The 20,149-nt window shown below is 55.7% G+C and overlaps 1 protein-coding gene across 5 annotated transcripts; it reads right to left on the bottom strand.

Moving 5' to 3' along the window:
* Positions 1-993: 993 nt before the first annotated feature.
* Pdlim4 (PDZ and LIM domain 4) lies at positions 994-15,362 on the bottom strand. Of its 5 annotated transcripts, none has more exons than XM_006984851.3 (7): positions 15,181-15,362; positions 10,059-10,210; positions 6,085-6,163; positions 2,198-2,379; positions 1,848-2,011; positions 1,420-1,537; positions 994-1,303 (listed from the first exon to the last, which is right to left on the bottom strand). In XM_006984851.3, the coding sequence occupies exons 1-7, from the start codon at positions 15,271-15,273 to the stop codon at positions 1,099-1,101; spliced, it is 993 nt and encodes a 330-aa protein (XP_006984913.1). In that variant the 5' UTR covers positions 15,274-15,362; the 3' UTR covers positions 994-1,098. The 5 variants fall into 5 exon arrangements, with proteins under 5 accessions (XP_006984913.1, XP_076434495.1, XP_042139936.1 ...); XM_076578380.1 differs by having other exon boundaries at positions 10,053-10,210; positions 15,181-15,347; XM_042284002.2 differs by lacking the exon at positions 1,420-1,537 and having other exon boundaries at positions 15,181-15,348.
* Positions 15,363-20,149: the final 4,787 nt, after the last annotated feature.

Here is a 20,149-nt window from a genome sequence, read left to right on the forward strand (position 1 = left end):
AGTAGAAAATTTCTTAATAAAGAAAAATAATAAAATAAAATTAAAAAATTTTGAAACTCCGGCTGACTGCCTTAAAGCCCCCACCCCCCCAGTCGATTCTTGCTGGGTGTTTTGAGTGCTGTTGATTCTGTTTTGCTTCTAACCATCCTCCATCTACCATTTATTCTTTGACTTTACATTACTGTATGTTTAATGGACTCACTCATTCAAAACCAAAAATATGGCTACGGTAAATCATTCTCCAGACTGTGCAAAACACAGCTATTGACAGCCACTCATCAACTCTGTGACTTTTCTATTTTTAAAAGTGGGAGTCTGAATAGGCTTATGTAACCACAAGGTGCAAGGCAGACCACTTTGAGTGAACTGGGGGAGGGGGGCGGGTTCCGAGGAGTATAGAATTTCTATTGATGCTGGACCAAGCATCTTAGAGAAAGGATGCATTCTTCTTTTCCCGGACATGTGTTCTTTCTAAAACTCGGCCTTTTGTCTCACCATGGAAGAATCAAGCATGCCCCCTAGTGGGAGAATGAAGAAAGATGCGGGGAAATGGGGGTGGTGACGAGTTTGTGTAGACAGAAAGGATGGAAGAACCTGGGAAGAGAGAGAACCAGGAGGTGGGTACCATCCATGGAGGTTGCTAGGGGCCACCTCTGACCACTCGTGCTGACAACAGGCATACCAAGGCCTGCATGGTCAATGCTTGTCTTTGAATAGTTCCTGACTCTGTGGTTCTCTTGGTTCTCAGCGATCATCTTTCCTGACCTCACCCAGGCCAAACTCCTTGTTACACCGCAGCGCCAGACCTCCGTATTAATGGAGCTATCTCTTATGACTTAGTCTACCATCCAACCTAGGCGCCGGGAACAACATAAAACCCGTCTGGCTCACCACAGAACCTAGTGTGTAGGACAGGCCTGGCACCTGAACTGGTCTTACAGGACATTGGAGCCTTGGCCTGCACTGGAGGTTGGCAGGCCAGACACCAACTGGTTCCAGGGCAAGCAGAGGGACTTTATTAGAGAGGCCAGGAGGACATATATTTACACAGGCCACGAGGGGACATTAAATGAAGCAGGCAAGGCAGGATTTCCCAGCTCAGACGAGTTCCACCTTGGCATTGGGGTACACGGCCACCACATCATATCCCTCTGGTGGCTTGACTCGCGCCTTAGCATGGTTCTCACAGTACAGCCGTTCATCTAGGAAGAAGTATCCACGCTGCTTGAGATTCAGGCCACAGTCGCTACACATGAAGCACTCAGGATGGTAGAGCTTGTCCCTTGCCTTGACGATGGTTCCCCTGGTGTGGGGGAAAGAGGGACAGATGACTGACATATTCTAGGACAAACCTCCACCAGGACCCTGGAGAACAGAGGTGGCGATGAGGCGGTGCTGGTGGGCAGGGTGGGTACTCACACAATCCCGTGGCCACAGCGCGTGCACTCTGGTAGCCCCTGCAGGCCGCTCAGCGGAGCACCCAGCTTGCTGGCTGCTGGCTTGAGGTTCCTGGGACCACCAGACCCAGGCCGCTCCCCTGAAATCCAGAGTGCAGGTGGTATGAATGGGGCAGGTGAGATAAGAACCCCACTTCTGCAGGATGTTGCTTCTGGGCCCTGGGTCAGAAGCCTAGAGGGGAAGCACTTGGTATGAGGTAAGGGAGAGCCACATGGTGGTCCACTGGGAATCAGAGGGTGAAGGCACAGACATGGTGAAGGCACAGACAGGACCCGAAGAGGGGCAGATGGCTGGAAGGTGTGGATCAGTTGGGGTTGGAGGTGTGGAGGGTAAGCTGGGGTCCTGCAGGGAGAGGGGAGGCAGATGAGATAAGGTGTTGGGAGCCTTACCAACTTCGCCAGCCTCTAGCATGCCTTGCAAGTAGCGGAAGGATCCAGACTGCTTGGGTTCCGAGGCCGCTGGCTCTGCTGGTTCCCTCAGCATCTTGTAGACCTCGGAACCCAGGTCCACCCTGCAGTCTCGGTTCCGAGGGAGAACCCTGGCTGTGTCCGCACTGGGCAGGAGAGAGATGGAAGGCTGGAGTGGTAATTCCAGTCTTGGGTTCTGACAGCCTTTTAAGTCAGACTATAACTACGTGAGGTGCCAAGATCAAGCCTTAGGGCCCAGGATGAAAATGGCTGAGATCTGATGGATTAGGATGGGTCTGGGTGTGACTTCAAAGGCCTGGCCTCTGTCCTACCTGGGAGGTGGAGACACATGCAGAGCGCTCATCTGGGCTGGCAGGGTGACCTCATTGCTGCTGCCATTGTGAGGGACCGGAAGGCGAGGTGACTGACCGTATGGAGATCCCAGGCCTGATCTGTTGTCTTCCAGCCCAATCCCAGAGACCGAGGACCGCCTGCTGGTGGCTGGACTGCAATCCTGTAAGAGTGAGGCCTGAGGCACTAGGAGGCCCTCTGACCTTTGACCACTCCCGGTGACTCCCCTCCTCCCCCCTGCTATGCCAGGCCTCTGTGCCCACTGTGGACCACTGCGTTGACCTGTCTAGGCTACGGTAACGGCACTAGGAGCCCCCTGACCTATGGCTGAAGCTGTTGACGTGGACTTCCCTCCACCCTGCTGTGCCAGGCCTCTGTGTTGGTTAGCTACCTCTGTTCTGACATTTCTTTTCTACCCAGGCAGCAAAGGGGTCCGTGGCTGGAAACACAAAAAGGGACTCTTATCCTAAAGCTGGAAAGGGCCCCAAGAGCTTGCGCGAAGGCCCTTCAGAGGGAAGTCTGAGACGCAAGGGTGCTGCCCTGAGGTCAGCTTCTCTGGGCCTGCATCCCATTCCTGCTCGGCACTCTTGTAGCTTTCCTGGGGAGCAGCAGACAAGCAGTAGATGCAGCCTGGTGTCTATGGTTGAAAGAACTGGGATGAAGAGTGGCCTGAGCTTGCCCCTCAGCCTGTAAGGACAGGGGAGGGGCCTTGGGGTGTGGGTCTGAACAGGGTCTGGGTGCCTGTGTCCATGCAGAGTCCAAAGTGGTGCTGCTGACCTCAGCCCAAAGGCACACAGCCTGCCCACAGCAATAGGAACAAGGGCACACACCCTCTCACAAGGGCATTTAAAGACACACACACGGGTAAGGACAATACACACACAGCAGCCAATCTCCCGACATACACCTTTATTTGCGTATGCTTGTCATCCTGGGGAAGGCCGTGTGGCTAAGCCTGGGCTGGCAGGTGAAGTAGCCTCATTTAGGGCATTTAGGCCATGGGTGTGTCCCAGTCTGGGGGGGGGGGTGATATATGTAGGCCTTTCTGCTCTGCAGTGTGGACAGGGAGCCTGGGGGAAAAGGAAAGGGAAAGTTCCCTAACAGGAAAGAGACCAGCTGGGGCTCAGGCAGTTCCTAGCACTGGAACAGTCTAGCTTGCCAGGCTCTGCCTTGATTACCCCTGATCAGCCGGGTAGGGCACCTCTTTCCCCCTCAAATCTCAACAAAGGCAAGGGGCCTGCTGGCCAGCTAGGGCCCTATCGATGCTGCCGTGGTGGTGGTGGTGGCGGTGGCAGCGGCGGCGGCAGCAGCAGCAGCAGCAGGACCCCTGGTCCCCAGTGAAAGGTCCTAGAAACCTGAGCGCTCTCACACATGTGTCTGCCGGGTAGACAGGCAGGCAGGACGGACGGGGCCTCTAATGGGGACCAGATGGGTTGTGGTCGGCAGGGGCATAACTGAGGAGGGGGCGGGGCTGAGCGCTGCACTAGACTTCAGTGGAAAACGGGGCAATGGGAGTCAGGAAGCAGAGGCTGGGAGGATGGAGGTCCCTCACTCACCCCGCCCCCCGACACCCAGCAGGGTGTGGGAGCTGACTGCAGGGTCATCAGTGAACTATGGCCCCTCCCATGGCCACCCATGCGGCAGTTTCTCTAGGTCTGGACTCAGCGGTGACCTCGGTGTGTGTGTGTGTGTGTGTGTGTGTGTGTGTGTGTGTGTGTGTGTGTGTGTGTGTGGCAGCTCTGTCACCCCCTGGTGTACGTTTGTCGCCTCTCTGATCCTGCTTCTTCCCCTAACCTGGACAATGTGATGGTCTCGGTATCATGGCTGCTCGGGATGCAGTACTCAGGATGCAGTGGGGTGACGGATTACACCAAGTGCCGAGCAGGTGTCGGGCTGGGTGGCTGTCGTGGGAGTTCCTGCACGCCCATTGGCCGGCAATGTCCCTCCCGCACACCTGATGCTCCCCACTTTGAGCTACAGCCTGGTACTGGTGTGCTTGGTGAAGTCTCAGAAGAATGTCAGCGAGAGGGTGGCTAGACACGGGACACCCACCATGAACGGAGGTCAGCACTGCAGCCAGAGGGGCAGGTGGCTCTCTTCAGGGCCCAGTCTCAGCTCCCAGGGTTCAAGGCCCCACCTCCCATCACCCAAGCTCTGCTTCCTCCACCCTGGGTGGCCCATGTGGGCCTTGAGAAAAGAGGGTCTCCCATGCAGAGAATGTGGTCCTAAGGCTGCAGTTACCTGCCCCCTTCCACTAGGGGATGCTTGCCAGGGGTGCCCTGTGTTGGCCTAGGGCTAAGTGTGGTTCCCTCCCTCTCTGCCGGTTCTAGCCGGCCCCACCCCCACACTCAGAGGGTGGGAGCAGAGTGGGGACAATGAGCCTTGTGTCTGTGCTCCTGGGGACACAGCCCTGCCGGGGGTGGGTAGGGTGTTTTTGTCACCACCCCCACGGAGCCCACGACCTTTTAAGTACAAAAGGGGGGCAGCAGCTGGGGGAAGCACTCTGTTGTGTGTGGAAAATCCCTCTCCTTACAGTAAGGGCCACCGCTGCAAGGCACAGTGAGTGGCCTTTGAAGGAAAAGAAAGGGGGCAGGAGATGCTGCTCTGCAGCCCTGGCCGCGGGACCCCACAGGGAGGCCACTCTGTAGCCCCAGCCTCCCAAGCCTATAGGGGAGCCATTCTGCACCCCAGCCTTCCAGCCCCAAAGAGGAGCAGCCCCTGGCCCCACTCTTGGTCTCTGGCGATTCCCTCGGCTCCCAACCACATCTGTGCTGTCCGCTTAGCACGGGTGCCCTGAGAAGAGCGGGGCTTCTCACAGCAACTGCCCACCTCTGTTCCTTGTTGCCTGGCTGTTTTCTGCCAAATCTGTCCTCTCCTCCCTGCCTGCAGGACCTCAGATAGAGCAAAGAATGCTTCTAAGATCCAGATGTTTTCCAGGAGGAGCTGAAGTCTGGGACAAAGGACCTAAGAGCCTCTGGGTAGCTGTGTCCCTCCATCCCTACCCTCTTTCTGCTCTGCTCTCTGACCCACGGCCTGGGCTTGCAAGTGCTTGCTGGGTAATTTCCTCTTCCCACACCCTTCTGTCTAGGTCCTAAGGTCTGGGCTTGGATATCCTTCCTCTGGGGAGCCCCATCTGACTTCTGGTTAAACCTCTTCTCTCTGCCCCCGTCCTTTTCCTTCCGCACGAAGAACACAGACAAAAGCAGGCCTCTTGTGTTGAGTGTTCTCGATTCAAGCTACACCACAGATTAGCCCAGGATCCACCTTGTCCAGCCATGGAGCAAGCTCTAGGTGTCTGAGTCTGGTGCACTTGGCTACCCCTCTCATGAGATACTAGCATCCGGGGTCCCTCACTCTCCTGAGCACAGGGCAACAGCTGCCACTTCCAGGTGACACAAAACGAGAACTCTCCAGCCTCAGACAGAGTACATAAGGCTGGCACAAGTCAGGAGTGGCCATGGCCTAAGCTCACCCACTGCTCTAGGCTGCCACCTCCCCACCCCCGTCTCCCCCCCAAGCCTGTTGACTTCTTTTTGATCTGGCATCTCTGGGTATGGGAGTAAACCTTAGCTCAGTGTGTGGAAACCCTGAGCCAAGGCCTAGCCCAGACCCAGTCCATCACAGGCACCCTTGCCAAGAACGCAGGATTACTTGGAGTCAGGACAAGCCCCCTGCAGGTGCTCACCACCTCAAGAGCATGCGCCAGAGGCAGGCATGGCCCAGGGCAGCCTTCTGCTTCAGTATATGTCCCTGGTCTCTCTCTGAGCATCAGTGTGAGAAGTGCGGGTGAAATCTGGATCATGCCTAGCTCCTCCGCCCTGGTCTCACTCTGAGCCAGCTGGGCCAGGCCAGCAGTGTCTGTACGTACCTGGGACTCAGGGTCAACGTGGATCCTATGTGCTTGAGCCTTGTCGTCAAGGGCACTGGGCCAGTTCTTGCTCTCAGGCCTGCAGCGGGAATTGGGGTGGTGAGATATGTCTGCCTATGGGTCCCCCCCATGCCTGGGAGTCAGGGACAGGAGGGCTTAGGCTTGGGGCTCAAAGCAGGGAGAAGGGTGACGGCTCAGCATTTCCCTGTTTAGCACAGTGGTGTCTCCTGACGCTCAGGTCTGCCACCCTCCCGAGGCAGGGCTGTGTGTTCCCTTCCCGGCCAGCGGCCTCACGCCTTCCCGATCTCATTCCCGAAGAGCTTGCCGCTCAGACACTTCTCTCCCTCTCTGTGGCCTCAGATCGCAGCAAGGCAAAGCCAGGCCTCACACATGGATTCGCCGGGAGCCGGTCCATTCATCCTCTGACCTCCATAGCCTCTGGCCGGGGCCTGGGTGGCTCTCAGGGAGGTGAAATGGAGGCTGTGGGGGAGCACCTCCCCTCCCGCTGCCCGCCTCCACCCACTCAGGCAGAGTCATCACTGATGTCTGCCCGGCCCAGATGGGAAACAGGCCATTAGGAAATTCCTGCTTCGCCATAGAAACCAAAAGCCAAACACCACTCGGGAGGGAGAAAAACATCATAAAGCTGCCATAAGCAGGACAGGCGGGCCTAAAGGCTCCGGGCCCAGCCCAGCCACTCAGTAGCTCTATGAGAGGCAAGCCAGGAGGGGGTGTGGACCGTGGGTTGGCAGGCAATGTATAGCAAGCCTGGTTAGACTGAGGAAATAATGTCCCTCAACTAAGAGGCCTCCTGGGGCTCCTCAGAGCTCAGTCCTGCCTCCTTTCTCTTGTTGGCTCAGGGATTTTTTTTTTTAAGTCTCTCTACGGAGCCCTGAGTGTCCTGGTATATAGACCAGGTTAGCCTTGAGTTTACAGAAATCCACCTGCCTCTGTCTCCCCAGTGCTGGGATTAAAAGTGTGCGCCACCACACCCAGCTCAGTGATTTAATACTCTGTCCACATTGACTCTGCTCCCCATTTTCTGGAGGCCAAGCCTTGGCTCATAGCCTTTGTCTCTAGCCACTCAGCTGGGTTCCTAGTGACGCCTCTAAAATGGGTCTAAATACATCTTCTACCTACTCTGATATGGCACACCAGGGAAGCCTTGTTTGGCTGTTTATATTTTTCTAAACATCTGCCCAGAATAGCACATGCCTGGGGCCTGAGGGTCAGAGCACAAAGTCCCCAGTGCTGTGTGAATGACCCAAGGTGTCAGATAAGAACGGAGGGCTTAGTCATGTATCGAGCTCTACTTCAGGCTATGCAGGTGACGCCAGCTGTCCATCAATCAACAAAACGAGAAGCAAAGGTTGGGCTATGCAGAGGTACCAAGGGATGGCAACAGAGACTACCTGTGGCAGAGTGTAGTTGGCATGAGGAAGGTCCTGATCTACAGAACAGGCCCAAGAGATGTGACGTGACGTGGATTATTGGATGCCTGCCTTTGGCTCCATGTAAGATAAGTCCAGAGGGAAACAAGGGCTTTCCTGCACCTCTCAGTTTGCCGGGGGGGGGGGGGGGGAGCTGGCAGAGCCCCAGAGGCAGGGAAGCCGCTCTAAGCAGAACGCCAAGTCCCTCACGTAGCCAGGTCATTAGGCTAACCCTCTGCAGAGCCTACAAAGGGGGCGGAAGATGTGTGTTGTGCCCTGGCATAAGCCCTGAGGAGTGAGCTGGACGGGGAGCAGGTACAGAGGCCTTGTAGGCAGGCCCAATAGAAAGAGGGTTAGGCTAGGTAGCCATGTTGCCAAATCCCCCCAAGTCTAGTGTGTGCAGATCGGAGATGGTGGAGAGAGTGAAAGCCTTGGATTTTCACTCTGACTGAGTGAGCCTGGCACTTCCTCACCACTCAGTGTCAAGGTCACAAGGCAGCCCCTGATGTGGGACTGGAGCAGTTTGGGATCGGGGGTTGGGGGTAGGTAAAGCACTTGCTGGAAGGCAGATGGCCCTGTCACATGGGCCACGTGCTCTCATCAGCTCCATGGCCACATGGCGTTCTGAGACTGTAATTCCCAAAATGCAACAGGGAAGTGGCCTCCTGGCTCCCTCCACGCCTAGATTGGAACAAATGACCAGGGAAGGAAGGAAGGGGGACCTCCACCCCGCTCGCTACCATCCCTGACATCATTCTCTCTGGGAATCTCCTGACTCAGGACCCTTTGAGCCTCCCCACAGCTCTGCCATCACTAGGGCTGCCCTCATTCAGCTCGAGAACAAAAGCCAGAGGTGAGTCAGGGCCCAGGAACCCAGCCAAGCAGGGAGGCCTCAGAGGCTACTTGCGGGCAAAGCTTCCCCTAAGCAGCCATGCCTCAGTCTGGCAGAGAGTGAGGAACGGGATGGATGGGAAAGGAAACACAGGCCCATGGAACTCGTGTGGACACCTTAGATAGAAGGGTCCAGATGAGGCTGGGGAGTTCTCTGTCTGCCAAATGGAGCACAGACTTGCAGCTGGGCTGCTCAGAGTTCAGGGAATGTCTGAGATTCCTGACCTCAACAGGGACCTGGTCACAGGCCAGGCGCAAACAAGGGCAACCTTATAACCCTCCTCATCGTGTTAAAGGCTCTGAACCGACCGATCAATCTGGCATGGGTTAACTGTTTTGTGGTTTGGGGATGGTTTCGCCCACACAGATCCACAGGGGGTCCTGGAAAGTCCCTGTTAGCAGTGAATGTGGCAAAACTGAGCTGTGTCTCTGGGCTCGGGCAGGGAAGGTGGATGGAGAGATCCTCCTACTCAGCTAGAATTGAGCCAGCTGCTCATGGGAACTGGTTAAAGAGCCAGGGCCTGAGCAAGGCAGAGGCTTGAACCTTCATCCCAGCACCATCTCTGGGACACAGCTACCTGGCCCCCACTCCCATCCCTTCATGATGGGGCTGCACAGCGTTACATGGTCCACGGAAGGGAAGCTTGTTCCAAATCCAGATTTAACCAGAGCAGAGTCATAGGGCCTGGTAAAGACAGCTGTTGAGGCAGAACAGCTGTGGGATTGGTCAGAAAGGTTGGCAGACACTTGAGGAGGAGAGAGAGGGAGGGAGGAAAAGGAACAGGGGAGTGGAGGGGGGGGGAGAGAGAGAGAGAGAGAGAGAGAGAGAGAGAGAGAGAGAGAGAGAGAGAGAGAGAGAACTCTTTTTTTTTTTTTTTTTTTTTTTTTTTTTTTTTTTGGTTTTTTCGAGATAGGGTTTCTCTGTGTAGCTTTGCGCCTTTCCTGGAGCTCACTTGGTAGCCCAGGCTGGCCTCGAACTCACAGAGATCCGCCTGCCTCTGCCTCCCAAGTGCTGGGATTAAAGGCGTGCGCCACCACGCCCGGCTGAGAGAACTCTTACTATGGCCTGGTTATGTGACTTTAAATGTCCTCTACCTTGCTACTTTCATCTGTAAAGTGGGCCTACACTAGGTTTTACATTTTTAAGTTAATTTGAAGATGAGCTGGTCAACAAACTGTCCCCCTTAGAGGAGGAGAAAGGACTGATGTGGTTTTTGTTTTGGATTTTTGTTTTGAGATAAAAACAAAAAAACTCCGTGGCTCAGGTTAACTTTGAACGCCTGCTGCTCCTATCTCAACGTTCCAAGAACTGGGATTATAGGTGTGTGCCCCCCAGCTCAAGATCTTATTTCTGCTGCCACAAGGGCAACAAAGCACGCTGAGCTAACCTGTGCTAATCAAGCACCATGACAGCACCAACCCCTAGGTCTGGGCCCCGATGGGGTGCTCTGAGGTGAGGCAGAAAGGCTGTGTTGACTCAGTTTCCCAGGCTGGCCAGCATCACCCCCCACACCATGTACCCTGGCCTTTCCAGCCCAGCCTGCCCACCCGTACCTGCTCACGGAGAGTGTGAGGTGATCATGGCAGTGCCCACCCGTACCTGCTCACGGAGAGTGTGAGGTGATCACAGCAGCCTCTAATGCCCACCCGTACCTGCTCACGGAGAGTGTGAGGTGATCATGGCAGCCTTTAATGCGGTTCTGAGCTTCCAGGTGTGTCATGAGCTCTGTGCTCTCACCGTTGATGGCTTGGATCAGGTCACCCGGGCACAGGGCAGCCAGGGCCGCTTTGCTTCCAGCATGAACCTGTGGTCAGACAAATCACGTGGTTGGCACAGTTATCACGTGGCCTCCTGCACTAGACTCCCTTTAACCTCAGAACCTGGCCGGTGTGGCCTCGTGCCAGTGTGACCTGTGGGTGGGCAAGCCAAGAGGCTGGCTGAGGTCCCCTTGTGGCCTCTGATTTCAAGTCCCATCTCCAGCCCCTGCAGACCTGGTTACATGTAAGGATATATGAGGGGCTTCTTCTAGCCTGGGGCAAGTGGGATGCTACTTTATAGTCTGTGTAGGGACACTAAGACATGCAAGGGACACTCAGACACACAAGACATGTATGCCCAGGCACGCATGGAGCATGGACATGTCCTAAGCTTTTTACACTGACAATACCCTACTCAGGCAGCCCTTGACCCTACTTATTGATCTCACCTCTCATGCCCAACAAACGTTCACCTGCTCCACCATGCTATGGTTACCCCATCTAAACACCTGCAGGGTACTCAAAGGCACCAGACAGCACTCCACATCTTAACTTCCCCAAACGCTGCTCCTTCCAACTGGCACTGGAATCTTCTGAGTCTTTAACCCTGATTACTAACTAGCCCACTCCTCCGCTAGGCCTCAGCGCAGAGCCCAGTTCCTCTGAGAGTACCTCCTTGTGCCCTCATTACCGCACCCCTGCATTGCCGATGCATCGTTACAGTTAAAAAGGGGAGGTGGGTACATCACCTCCTTAGACAAGTTCAAAGCCATCCAGTTCCAGCTACCAGTCTGTACTCTAGGGTTGTAACTCCATCTTGGCTTCCGCAGCAGGACCCCTCGTGTCCTCTATTGACTCAACAGACTCAAGCACTTTTGGTCGTCTGATGAAGGTCATGTGATGAGGGTGGGGGAAGACTCACAGAGATGTCTAAATAAGAATCCTGGGGGACTGAGGTGGCAGGGCACCCTGGAAACAGACTGGGAACAGACAAGGGGGTCTTCACTCCAGCCTAGAGTGAACAGCCAGCACTTCCCTGTGGCTTGAGACTTGCCAATGACCTTGTTCCTATCAGTGAGGCTGGGGTGGGAGCTCCTGGCAACCCGGGCAGGCTCAGCTCAGCCAGTTTCTAATAGAGAGTGGACAAAGCCAGGTGCTGGCAGTTCCTTGGCTAGAAGCTTGGTATGGGCACTGCCCAAGCTGCCTTGCCCTGAAATAGACTGCCTCAAGAAATATTCTTTCTCCCCCTTCTTCCTCCCACCCCCATGTGTATACGTGTGTGTGTGTGTGTGTGTGTGTGTGTGTGTGTGTGTGTGTGTGTGCCCGCGCTCGTGCGCACTCGCCTGGGTGTGCATGCATTGAAGCCAGAGGCTGGCATCAGTGTCTTCCTCTGTTGCACGCTGCCTTTGTTGTTTTGAAACATGGACTCTTACTGAACCTGGAGTTCACCATTTTTGGCTAGACTATCTGACCAGTGAGCTTCTGGGATCTGCCTGTCACCACCTACCCCAGTGCTAAGGTTACAGGCATGCTTTTCCATATCTAGCTTTTACGTGAGTCCTGGGGATCCAAACCCAGATCCTTATGCAAGCATTTTACCTACTGAGTCATCTTCCCAGCCCTGCACCTGGCTTTTTTAGGTGGGGGCTGGAGATTAAACTCAGGTCTGTGTTTACACGGCAAGCACTTTACCAACTGCGTTATCTCCCCGTTTTGCTCAAGGAAATTTCTAAAGTATGCTACCCTAGCCAACGAGTCCACCATACATGTTCACTTGCTGGGCTTGGGCACCAGACGCTTGCACAAGCCTGTCCTCCTGGGGCAGGTGCCCACTTGGCACCATCCAGTCCCATTCTCCTGTCAAGATTCTGCCAGCGCTCCCCGCTCTTCATGGCTACCTGATCTGTGCCAGAACTTTGCCATATCTGGCACAGGGGTAACCTCTCAGTCACCAGGTGAGGCCAAAGCTGTTCTCATGCTACCTACAGATGAACAGAGAGGGGGTTGGAGCAGGGGCACCTCGGTCCAGTCCCTCCACTGGACAGGAGTCTTCTTCCTCAGGGCTAGCTGGCTACAAGATGACTCAGGCAGCACAAGGGGTGCATTCAGGTCCCTGTAGGTGGAGGAAGTTCCTGGAAGCAGAGGTGGCTGGGATGTGGCCAGCTCCATTGAGCTTGGGGAGTTCTGGCCAAAGAGGGCGCAGAGCCAGGAAACCATGACGCCCAGCTGCCCTCTGCACGCATTGTCTCCCGAATTCTCACGGCAAGCCCATTTCCTAGACTAGGCAACCGAGGTCCAAAGAAGACAAAGAAATGTTTAATTAATAAATGGCCGAGTCCGAATTCCAACGCAGGCTAACTGGGTCCAAACCAGAGTTTACACTGTTAACCACTGTGCTTCTCTGCAGAAAGGAAGAGTGTGGAGATAATGCTCCAGGTGGAAACCCAGAATTATAATGGCTTATCTAAGAGAGAAGGAGGTGTGACTTGTAGCATCATTAGTGAAGGGAAAGTGATAGGGACCAAGTAAGAGAAGTGGCAGGGACCAGATATGGGTGGGGTCTATAGGCCCTGGGGTGAGACCCTGGCATTTCTCACGGGGTTGGGAACCATGGAACATTCTAAACAAGGAAATCACTGGATGCGGTGGAATTTGGTCAGTCGTCCAGCTGTGCCGCACAAGATAACCAGACAGACAGGGGAAAGATGGGAACAGTGAGGTCAGATGGAAATCTGGAGCATGAGTCAGCCCCTCACCTGCTGCATTCCAGACCCTGCTGTGCCCACTGCAGAAGCCTGTGGTGGGTGGGAGCCACAGGGGGTCACATCATCTCCCCAGACAGTCACAGCAAACTCCAAACAGGCCTGGACTCCAGCTCATACTCCCCTTCTCTGTGTATTTTAATTTCTCCGTGCCTCAGTGTCCCAATCTACAACATGAGGCCGAGAGTCTAAAGATTGTAACAGGGACTTCCAGAGTCAATCATGGCAAAGAATATCTCTACACGAGGCTGGGCAAAGAGCAATGCTCATTCCAAGGACTGGTTGCTGGGAAGGTGCTGGTACCAACACTCGATAGGGTGGGGCCTGGCAGACTGTGATGCTTGGAAAAGGCCAGTAGTCATTACAGTTTGCCTATAAGGAGGAAGCCCTGTACACTGTTCTTGGGGATCCTAGAGGCTACCTGGGCAAAGACTGTAAGCTCCTAGCCCAGCTTAATAATCAGCCCCCCTACTGCCTATATGAGACTGTCCCCTTCTACTGGACTCTGGGTAAGGGGGGCTCTGGAAACAGAAGGGGCTCTGGGAGGACACAGGAAGGGATCTAGAAGCCCTTTAGTGAGGACACTCCCACACATCACCAGTCCCTGTACTGTTGCCCCTGAGGTACCTGCTAGGCAAGTTGTGGCCTGTGTCTCCCCAGCTCTGTAAGCCTCCCAAATCCCACCCTAACCCAGGCTCAGTCATCCCGGCTCCTTAGGTCGGAGCTACTGCCACATGGCTTTGGAGGATAAAGAGGATTCCTCTCTTCCAAACTGTCTGTCCACCAGGGGCCTGGACCCTCCTCCCACCAAGCCCCCCCCCCAGAGTGCCAAACAAGGCCGGGGCAGCCTCCGCTGACGTGTGGAGGCCTTTGCCTGTTGGACAGGCAGCCGCGTGGGCAACAGATGTCTTAGCTCTCAGCCGCCTGCAGCAGTCAGCCGTGGCCACTGAGCCTGTCAGCGGCCTCACACCCAGGGTGCCTGGCCCGCTGGCTGGTCTAACACCCACACGAGTGCTCCTCTGCAGATACATAGCGTGACCCATCAGGCAGACGTAGATGCTACACACACACACACACACACACACACACACACACACACACACCCTCCGCCACACACACACATTCACTCAGAGTGGAGATCTCTAGGGGGAACAAGGAGATGCAAGCCTCCTGGATGTGCTGAAGGCAGACCTCACTTGGCCCCAGGGACCTGCTGGTGAAGACAGATGTGGGAGGCCTCCTAGGACAGCTGGTCCTGCCTGTCACCCAGGCTCCCAGATAGAGGATTCCACGATTCCACACCCACAGGGTGTCTATCCCTTCCCAAGAACTGAGAAGTCTCTAAAGCTGGGCCCAGCCTTCAGGGCCAGGGGAAGCAGCAGAGAGGGAGAAGGGGGTCCCCCAGAACTCAAGGAGCCTCTGTGGGGAGAAGGGATGTCCATATCTGTCCTCCCTCTGGACTGGGAGCCAGCAAGGGCAGAGCCTGGGTTCTCTTCTCTTTTGGCTCCAAATCTGGGGAATCCCTGCCTCAGGGCCTGGGCTCCTCCCCTGCTCTACCTTCAGACCAACTGTCTCTCCAGGGCTGTGCCCCTTTCTCTTCCTCTTCTGCCCCAGGTCTAGGAGCAGAGCATGGTCCTGGGACCCTTGGGGACCTGGACTAGGGCTGTACTGGCCCCTGGTTTGGTGTTGACTTGTAAAGAGGGGGAGCCACACCTCATCATCTCCCCTTTGCCTGGAAGCCAACAGTCCCTCTTGGTCACTTCCCCTAGAGTGACTGAGGTCACGGAAGAGAAACTGAAGTTCAGAGTAGGGAAGTGGGTGGACTTCTCAGGACAGCAGACCCTCTAGGGTCATCCAGACCTTTGGTAGAGGAAGGCGGCTTTCAGTTACTTTGCCCCAAAACTTTAGGCAGGATTGGGTCTGAGGAGTTTCTGGGCCTCTGTAGAGCTATCCAGACTCCCGGCCCAAGTCTGAGGGTTCTTCCCCAGCCCACAGTGACTTCCCCTAAAGAAAGTCAGCGGGAAGCTGGTGTGTGAACTCTTGGGGAGTCTCACCACCAAATGGGGCAGACTGTGCGGGAAGGGGGGTGGGGCTGCTCTGCTCTTCTGGAACTCCCTTCCAAGGCACGCAGGACACCCAGACCAACCCTCTGCTTTCAAGCTTCAGACACGTCGAGGATCTGGGTCCTGGGTCTACCACAAGGACAAGGTCTCAGTCCCGGGACCACCCTGCTGCCCCGCGGGGGTCGTACTCACCCGCGAGATGGTGAGGGGCGCGCTGAAGTCCCGGCCGCCCACCAGGCGGAAGCCCCAGGGTGAAGGGCCGCGCAGGGTCACCGAATGGGGCATCGCGGGCCGGAGCTACAGCCGGAGCTGGAGTCGGACACGGAGGAGTCGCCGCCGCCACTGCCGCCGCCTGGCCGCCGCGCCCCGCCCCCGGCCTGCCCGCCCCCGAACCCCCCTCCGTGTCCGCGCCCTGCGCACACCGATTGGCCCCGCGGACTCCCGACCCTCCCACTTTGGGGGCTCCGAGGACCGCCCCTCACTTTCTCAGGCTGCACCCCCCACCCGCTTATTGAAACCCCCCACAGAATAGGGTCCGCTCCGATGTCTGGGTCCCGCCTGGCCGCGGAGCCGAGCCGGCTGTGGAAGCTCAGACACCCGGCACCGGCCCTTTGAAGTCGCTTTTACGGGCCGGTGCTCTAGCCCGGGGAGGGATGCAGGGCTGCGGTGGCTCTGATGGGGGATGGGGCCGCGCCTTGTGCCCAAACCACTTCCAGGTTCTGGCGGGCCGACCTGCCTCCCTACCTCTGAGCATGTGGAGCCCTCCGAACAGCACCGCTGTTAGAACCTTGGGCCTGAGTAGCCCTGGACTAGGGACACAGACCCAGGACAGCAGCCAGCAGTGGGTCTATTACGGGGGTTGGGGGTGGGTGTGAGTGGAGTAGAAACGGAAAGGTGACCAAACGAGTTTGCAGAGGCCAGGCTGATTTCCTAGAGGAGTTGACCTCTTTCTGGCATCTATATGCCAGGTGCGTGATCTTTCCAGGTCTCCCGCTTCCCGAGCCTTCTCTCGCTGCCATCTCCCTTGGAGCGATCTTGTCTGCAAGGAGTGTTGTGTCTCTTGGCTTTCCGGAAAGGAGAGTGGCTGGAGCAGTGACTGTCTCCCAGTGGAAGTATTTGGAAGCCCTCCCCAGGGCCCTCCTCTCCCCACGGGGATGTCCTTTAACAGCTTCTGAAGGTGCCATAGTTTGTCCAGACCACTCTCTGGGTACCTCAGTCTCACCACATCAGACATCATCTGCTTCTCTAGACCCAGAGGAGGCTCCTAGCTTAGTCAATATTCTTGGCAACCCTTGGTGTGCCCTCTTGGCTGAAGATAAGAGTTAGGATGCTCACAGGGTGTGAGGTGTGAGGGACTACTAGATCTTCAACATCTGGCATAGAGAAGCACCTATGGCTTGAGAGGTACAAAGTATGGACGTCCCATCCAGGGTCGTCTTCCTGGTGGGGAGGGTGCTGCCATCTCCTCAGCTGGGAGAAGTGAGGTGCGTGGTGTGTGTGCCACTGATGTATGCTGGAGTGGGGGTGGGGCAGGGAGGAGGACACATTGAGAATAGATATTGGGCTCACCCTACCGTGTGCCAGAGGAGGTTTGTGCTTGGTCCCAGGCAAACATGGGCCCCACCGGGACAGACATGGGTGAGAGGTCGTTTTTCTGCATGGTCTCTCAGGGCTGTAGACCAGAAGCTCCCAGCAATTAGATCCCACTAAATGCAATGGGATGAGTTCAGCCACAATTTACCACTGGTTGTCCTGAGGGTTGAGCGTACACCGTGGGCCATGGTCAGAGACCCCTCACCTGGGTTCTCCAGAGCCGTAGCAAATGTGACAGTGATGAACCTCGCTGGGGGCTGAGGGAGAAGAGCAGCAGGTAGTTCTTCAGGAATCTGTGGAGGTTCCCAACCAATGCGCTCCATAGTGGATTCTGGAAACTTTTCCTCAGACATTCCTGCTTCTCTCTATTGATTCATACATCTGCAAGACCTGCCATCTTCCTGCCCTGAAACCCCTCATTACTGTGTGTGTGTGTGTGGGGGGGGAGAGGTTCAGTCTTCCTGTCCATGACCTTGCTGGCATTACAGTCTTCCTTCAGAAGCTTCTCTCACAGGACTGGAGATGAGGAGGAAGGGAGAAGAAGGGTGGTTCTAGAATCTGCTCTATAAAGTTCCCCATGCCATTGTGCAGGGCCTGGGCAGCTTAGAAGGATGCGGGTCCATGGCTGCCATCATCCACATGGGCTCTTGGTGACTTCCTCACCAAAGAGCATCGGAGGCCCACCTCTAAAAAGCGTTCTCCCACAGGAGAGAGGCCTGAGTAAGCTGTGCTCCTGGGGGGTGGGGGGGAGGGGTAGTCCTTAGCAGTGGACACACTGTGTGGCTATTCCTGAGGTAGCCTGAGGTTGGAACAGCAGGTCAACTATGCATCAGGTCCTATGGCCTCTCCATCACTCCTAAGACCCCCTTCATGAAGGCCTCAGAGTTCCCTTCTGGCCTTAATGGTCCTGGAAGATTGCTGTGTTGCTGAATCCCTATGGTGGTGGTGTAACAAGTCACAAGGTGGCCATGAAAGCTAGCGGCTTTCTTAAGGTGAGGATGGGTGGTGGCTGGTCACAGCTCATCTCTGTTCTAGTGGCTTCATGAGTCTTCCGGCATACAGACTACCGAGCGTGACCAGACTGTTCATTTCATGCATTCCTCATTCATCCAGCAAAACTGTGTTAAGTGGCTTCCGTGGGCCAAGGCCTGGGGCTGCCAAGGGTTGGGGTTGAGACACCCGATGAGGACAAGAACTGTGTCTATCTCACTTTTCTCCAATACCCAACAAAGAACCCGGCTATTAACATCGTAACTCTTATGGGAATCATTATCTTAGCTTAGACCTTGGCCATGATTCAGAAAGAGACCAGGAGGGTATGAGGGGGCTTAGAAGAAGGAAGACTTTTGCTTCTGCTTCCTTAGAGACCACACTTAGTGGCCTTGTCCTTCAAGGGAGCCCCAAGTGGCTCAGGGCATGATGCCCAGGCCCTCGGTATAGCCAGGACTGTCCAAGGCCAGAGGAAACCACAGTGCTCCTTCCTTGATGGGTTGGCAGAGCTGGCAGGCTCCAGCAGGAGCAGACGCCCTTGGGAGCTACCCTTGGGCCTGAGCCGAGGGCGAAGCGGGAGGGCGGGACGGGAACAACTTCAGGCCTAGGGAATGCTCGGCTCAGACTGTCCAGGGGTGCATGCAGGCACGAGTAGGGTGGGGTAAAGTCGATGGGCCTGCTCACACTTGAAGTACCTTCGTGTGAGGCCACAGTGCTGGCCAGAGGACTAAGACACTGACCTGCTGTGGCCTAGTGGTCACTGATCTGTGGGTGGAGCTTGCTCTATTCAGGCTCAGCTCCCCAGAGCCGAGGTGTCCCTCCTTCAAGATCCAGCTCTCTTCCCCCAGCCACTAGCCTAGCTGGAGAGCTGCATCCTTGGAGGCAAGTCCTTTCATTTTGTTGTGCCCAATCCACAGTTCTGACCATGGCAGGATTCCAGAGAGCCAGCAGAGGAGCGGACTGAAAGAGTCCTGTTTCTGTGTCCTGTTTGGCCCAGCTCCAAGCTATATTACCTCTGGCTCCCCAAGGTTATGTCTCTCAGTAGCCTGTGATTGGGGTCAGGTGCTGGTGAGTCTGTAAGCGCATAGGACAACGGGTCATGGGAGGGTTGTTTGGGCCTCCTGAGGGATTGGAGCTTCGGCGTTGTGATAGGGAGTCAAGTCAGGCCCTAGGCAGGGTCTGGGGACTCTGTAAGGGTAGACCGCCAGAGGCATGGAGCAGAAGGAAGGAGGGCTGGAGCAGAACAGCCTGTAAGGTGGCTTGGCAACTCTGCCCAGCATACCCAGGGAGGACAAAACTCCATCAAGAGCGCAGCTCAGCTGGCCTTTAAGCTGTGTTTGGTTCCACAGAACACAGAGGAGGGCGTGGCTGTGGCTAAGGGACTTTCCCAGCTCCAGTTTTATGCCATTTAATCCCTCAACAACAACTTAGGAAATGCTGACTACGTGTCTAGCCTATCCTGGGTCAATGGGACTTGAGAGGCTGAGGTTTGGGGTGGCAGGTACCATCTTTAAGGGGGTCGAGATGCTGGGAGCTCTGGAGAGAGTCAGTCTCCCAGGGGCCAAACAGGAATGAGGCAGATTCTGCCAACAGGGGCCTAGTTGCTGGCCCCGAGCCAGATTCCAGGGCAGATACAAAAGTGGAAACAAGGCTCTTCAGAAAACAGATTTTGGGGGAGGTGTGAGGGGCCACCCCAAGCTCACACAGTTTCAAGTGGTTGACCTGGAGCATAGATGCTGGTGGGCGCCTCCCTGCTGTAGTCTTTCTGCTGCAGGTGAAGAGCTGTGTCTCAGCCGTCCCTGGAGTTACCGCCTGCGCCTCCGTCACCCCGTCAGACCTGCTCAGACCCAGAGGAAACCAGCTTGCTCTGGGTGGCAGGGTGGGGACTGGTGTACCCAGCTGAGCCCATGAGGCCCTAGCCCTGAGGCCTGGGAGAAGAAGGGTGTTGGGTGGATAGCGTCTCACACAGGGGTGGCAGAAGGCAGGTGGGAGAGACAGAGGTGGCCCAGCCCTGACAGGGAGGTGACAGGACAGCCTGTCAGTCGTGGCGGTGAAACCCACGTGACTGGGAGTTGAGCAACTGAGACCTTGAGGTAGCAGTCCTAAAAGACGCACAGCCTCACCCTTGCCTTGGGGTGACCCTCATCTTTTTACTCACCCAGTTGTCGCTCAGGACAAAGGATGCAGGCAGCCTGCCCAGGATTACCCAGCCTCTCCCAGCTCCCAATGTTGTAATTCTCCCCCGTAGCCTCCTCATTAGCTGCTTTTTGTTTTTGTTGCTATGGTAAAATACCTGACCAGAAAAAAAACAAAAAACCACAAACAAACAAGCAACCAAACAAAACTTGAAGAAGAAAGGGTTATTTTCACTCACAGACTGTGACTACAGACCACCATGGTGTGGAAGACAGAGTGTGAGGCGAACGACCATGTTACGTCATCAGTCAAGAAGCAGAGAGAGATGAACGCATGTGCTCACCTCACACTCCTGCCTTTTCCTTTCTGTTCGGTTTGAGACCTTACCCAGACGGTGGGATGATGCAACTCACAGGCAAGTTTTCCCTCCCACAGTCACACC

The sequence above is a fragment of the Peromyscus maniculatus genome, chromosome 8, assembly GCF_049852395.1.
Source record: "Peromyscus maniculatus bairdii isolate BWxNUB_F1_BW_parent chromosome 8, HU_Pman_BW_mat_3.1, whole genome shotgun sequence".
In the NCBI taxonomy this organism is placed as follows: domain Eukaryota; kingdom Metazoa; phylum Chordata; class Mammalia; order Rodentia; family Cricetidae; genus Peromyscus; species Peromyscus maniculatus.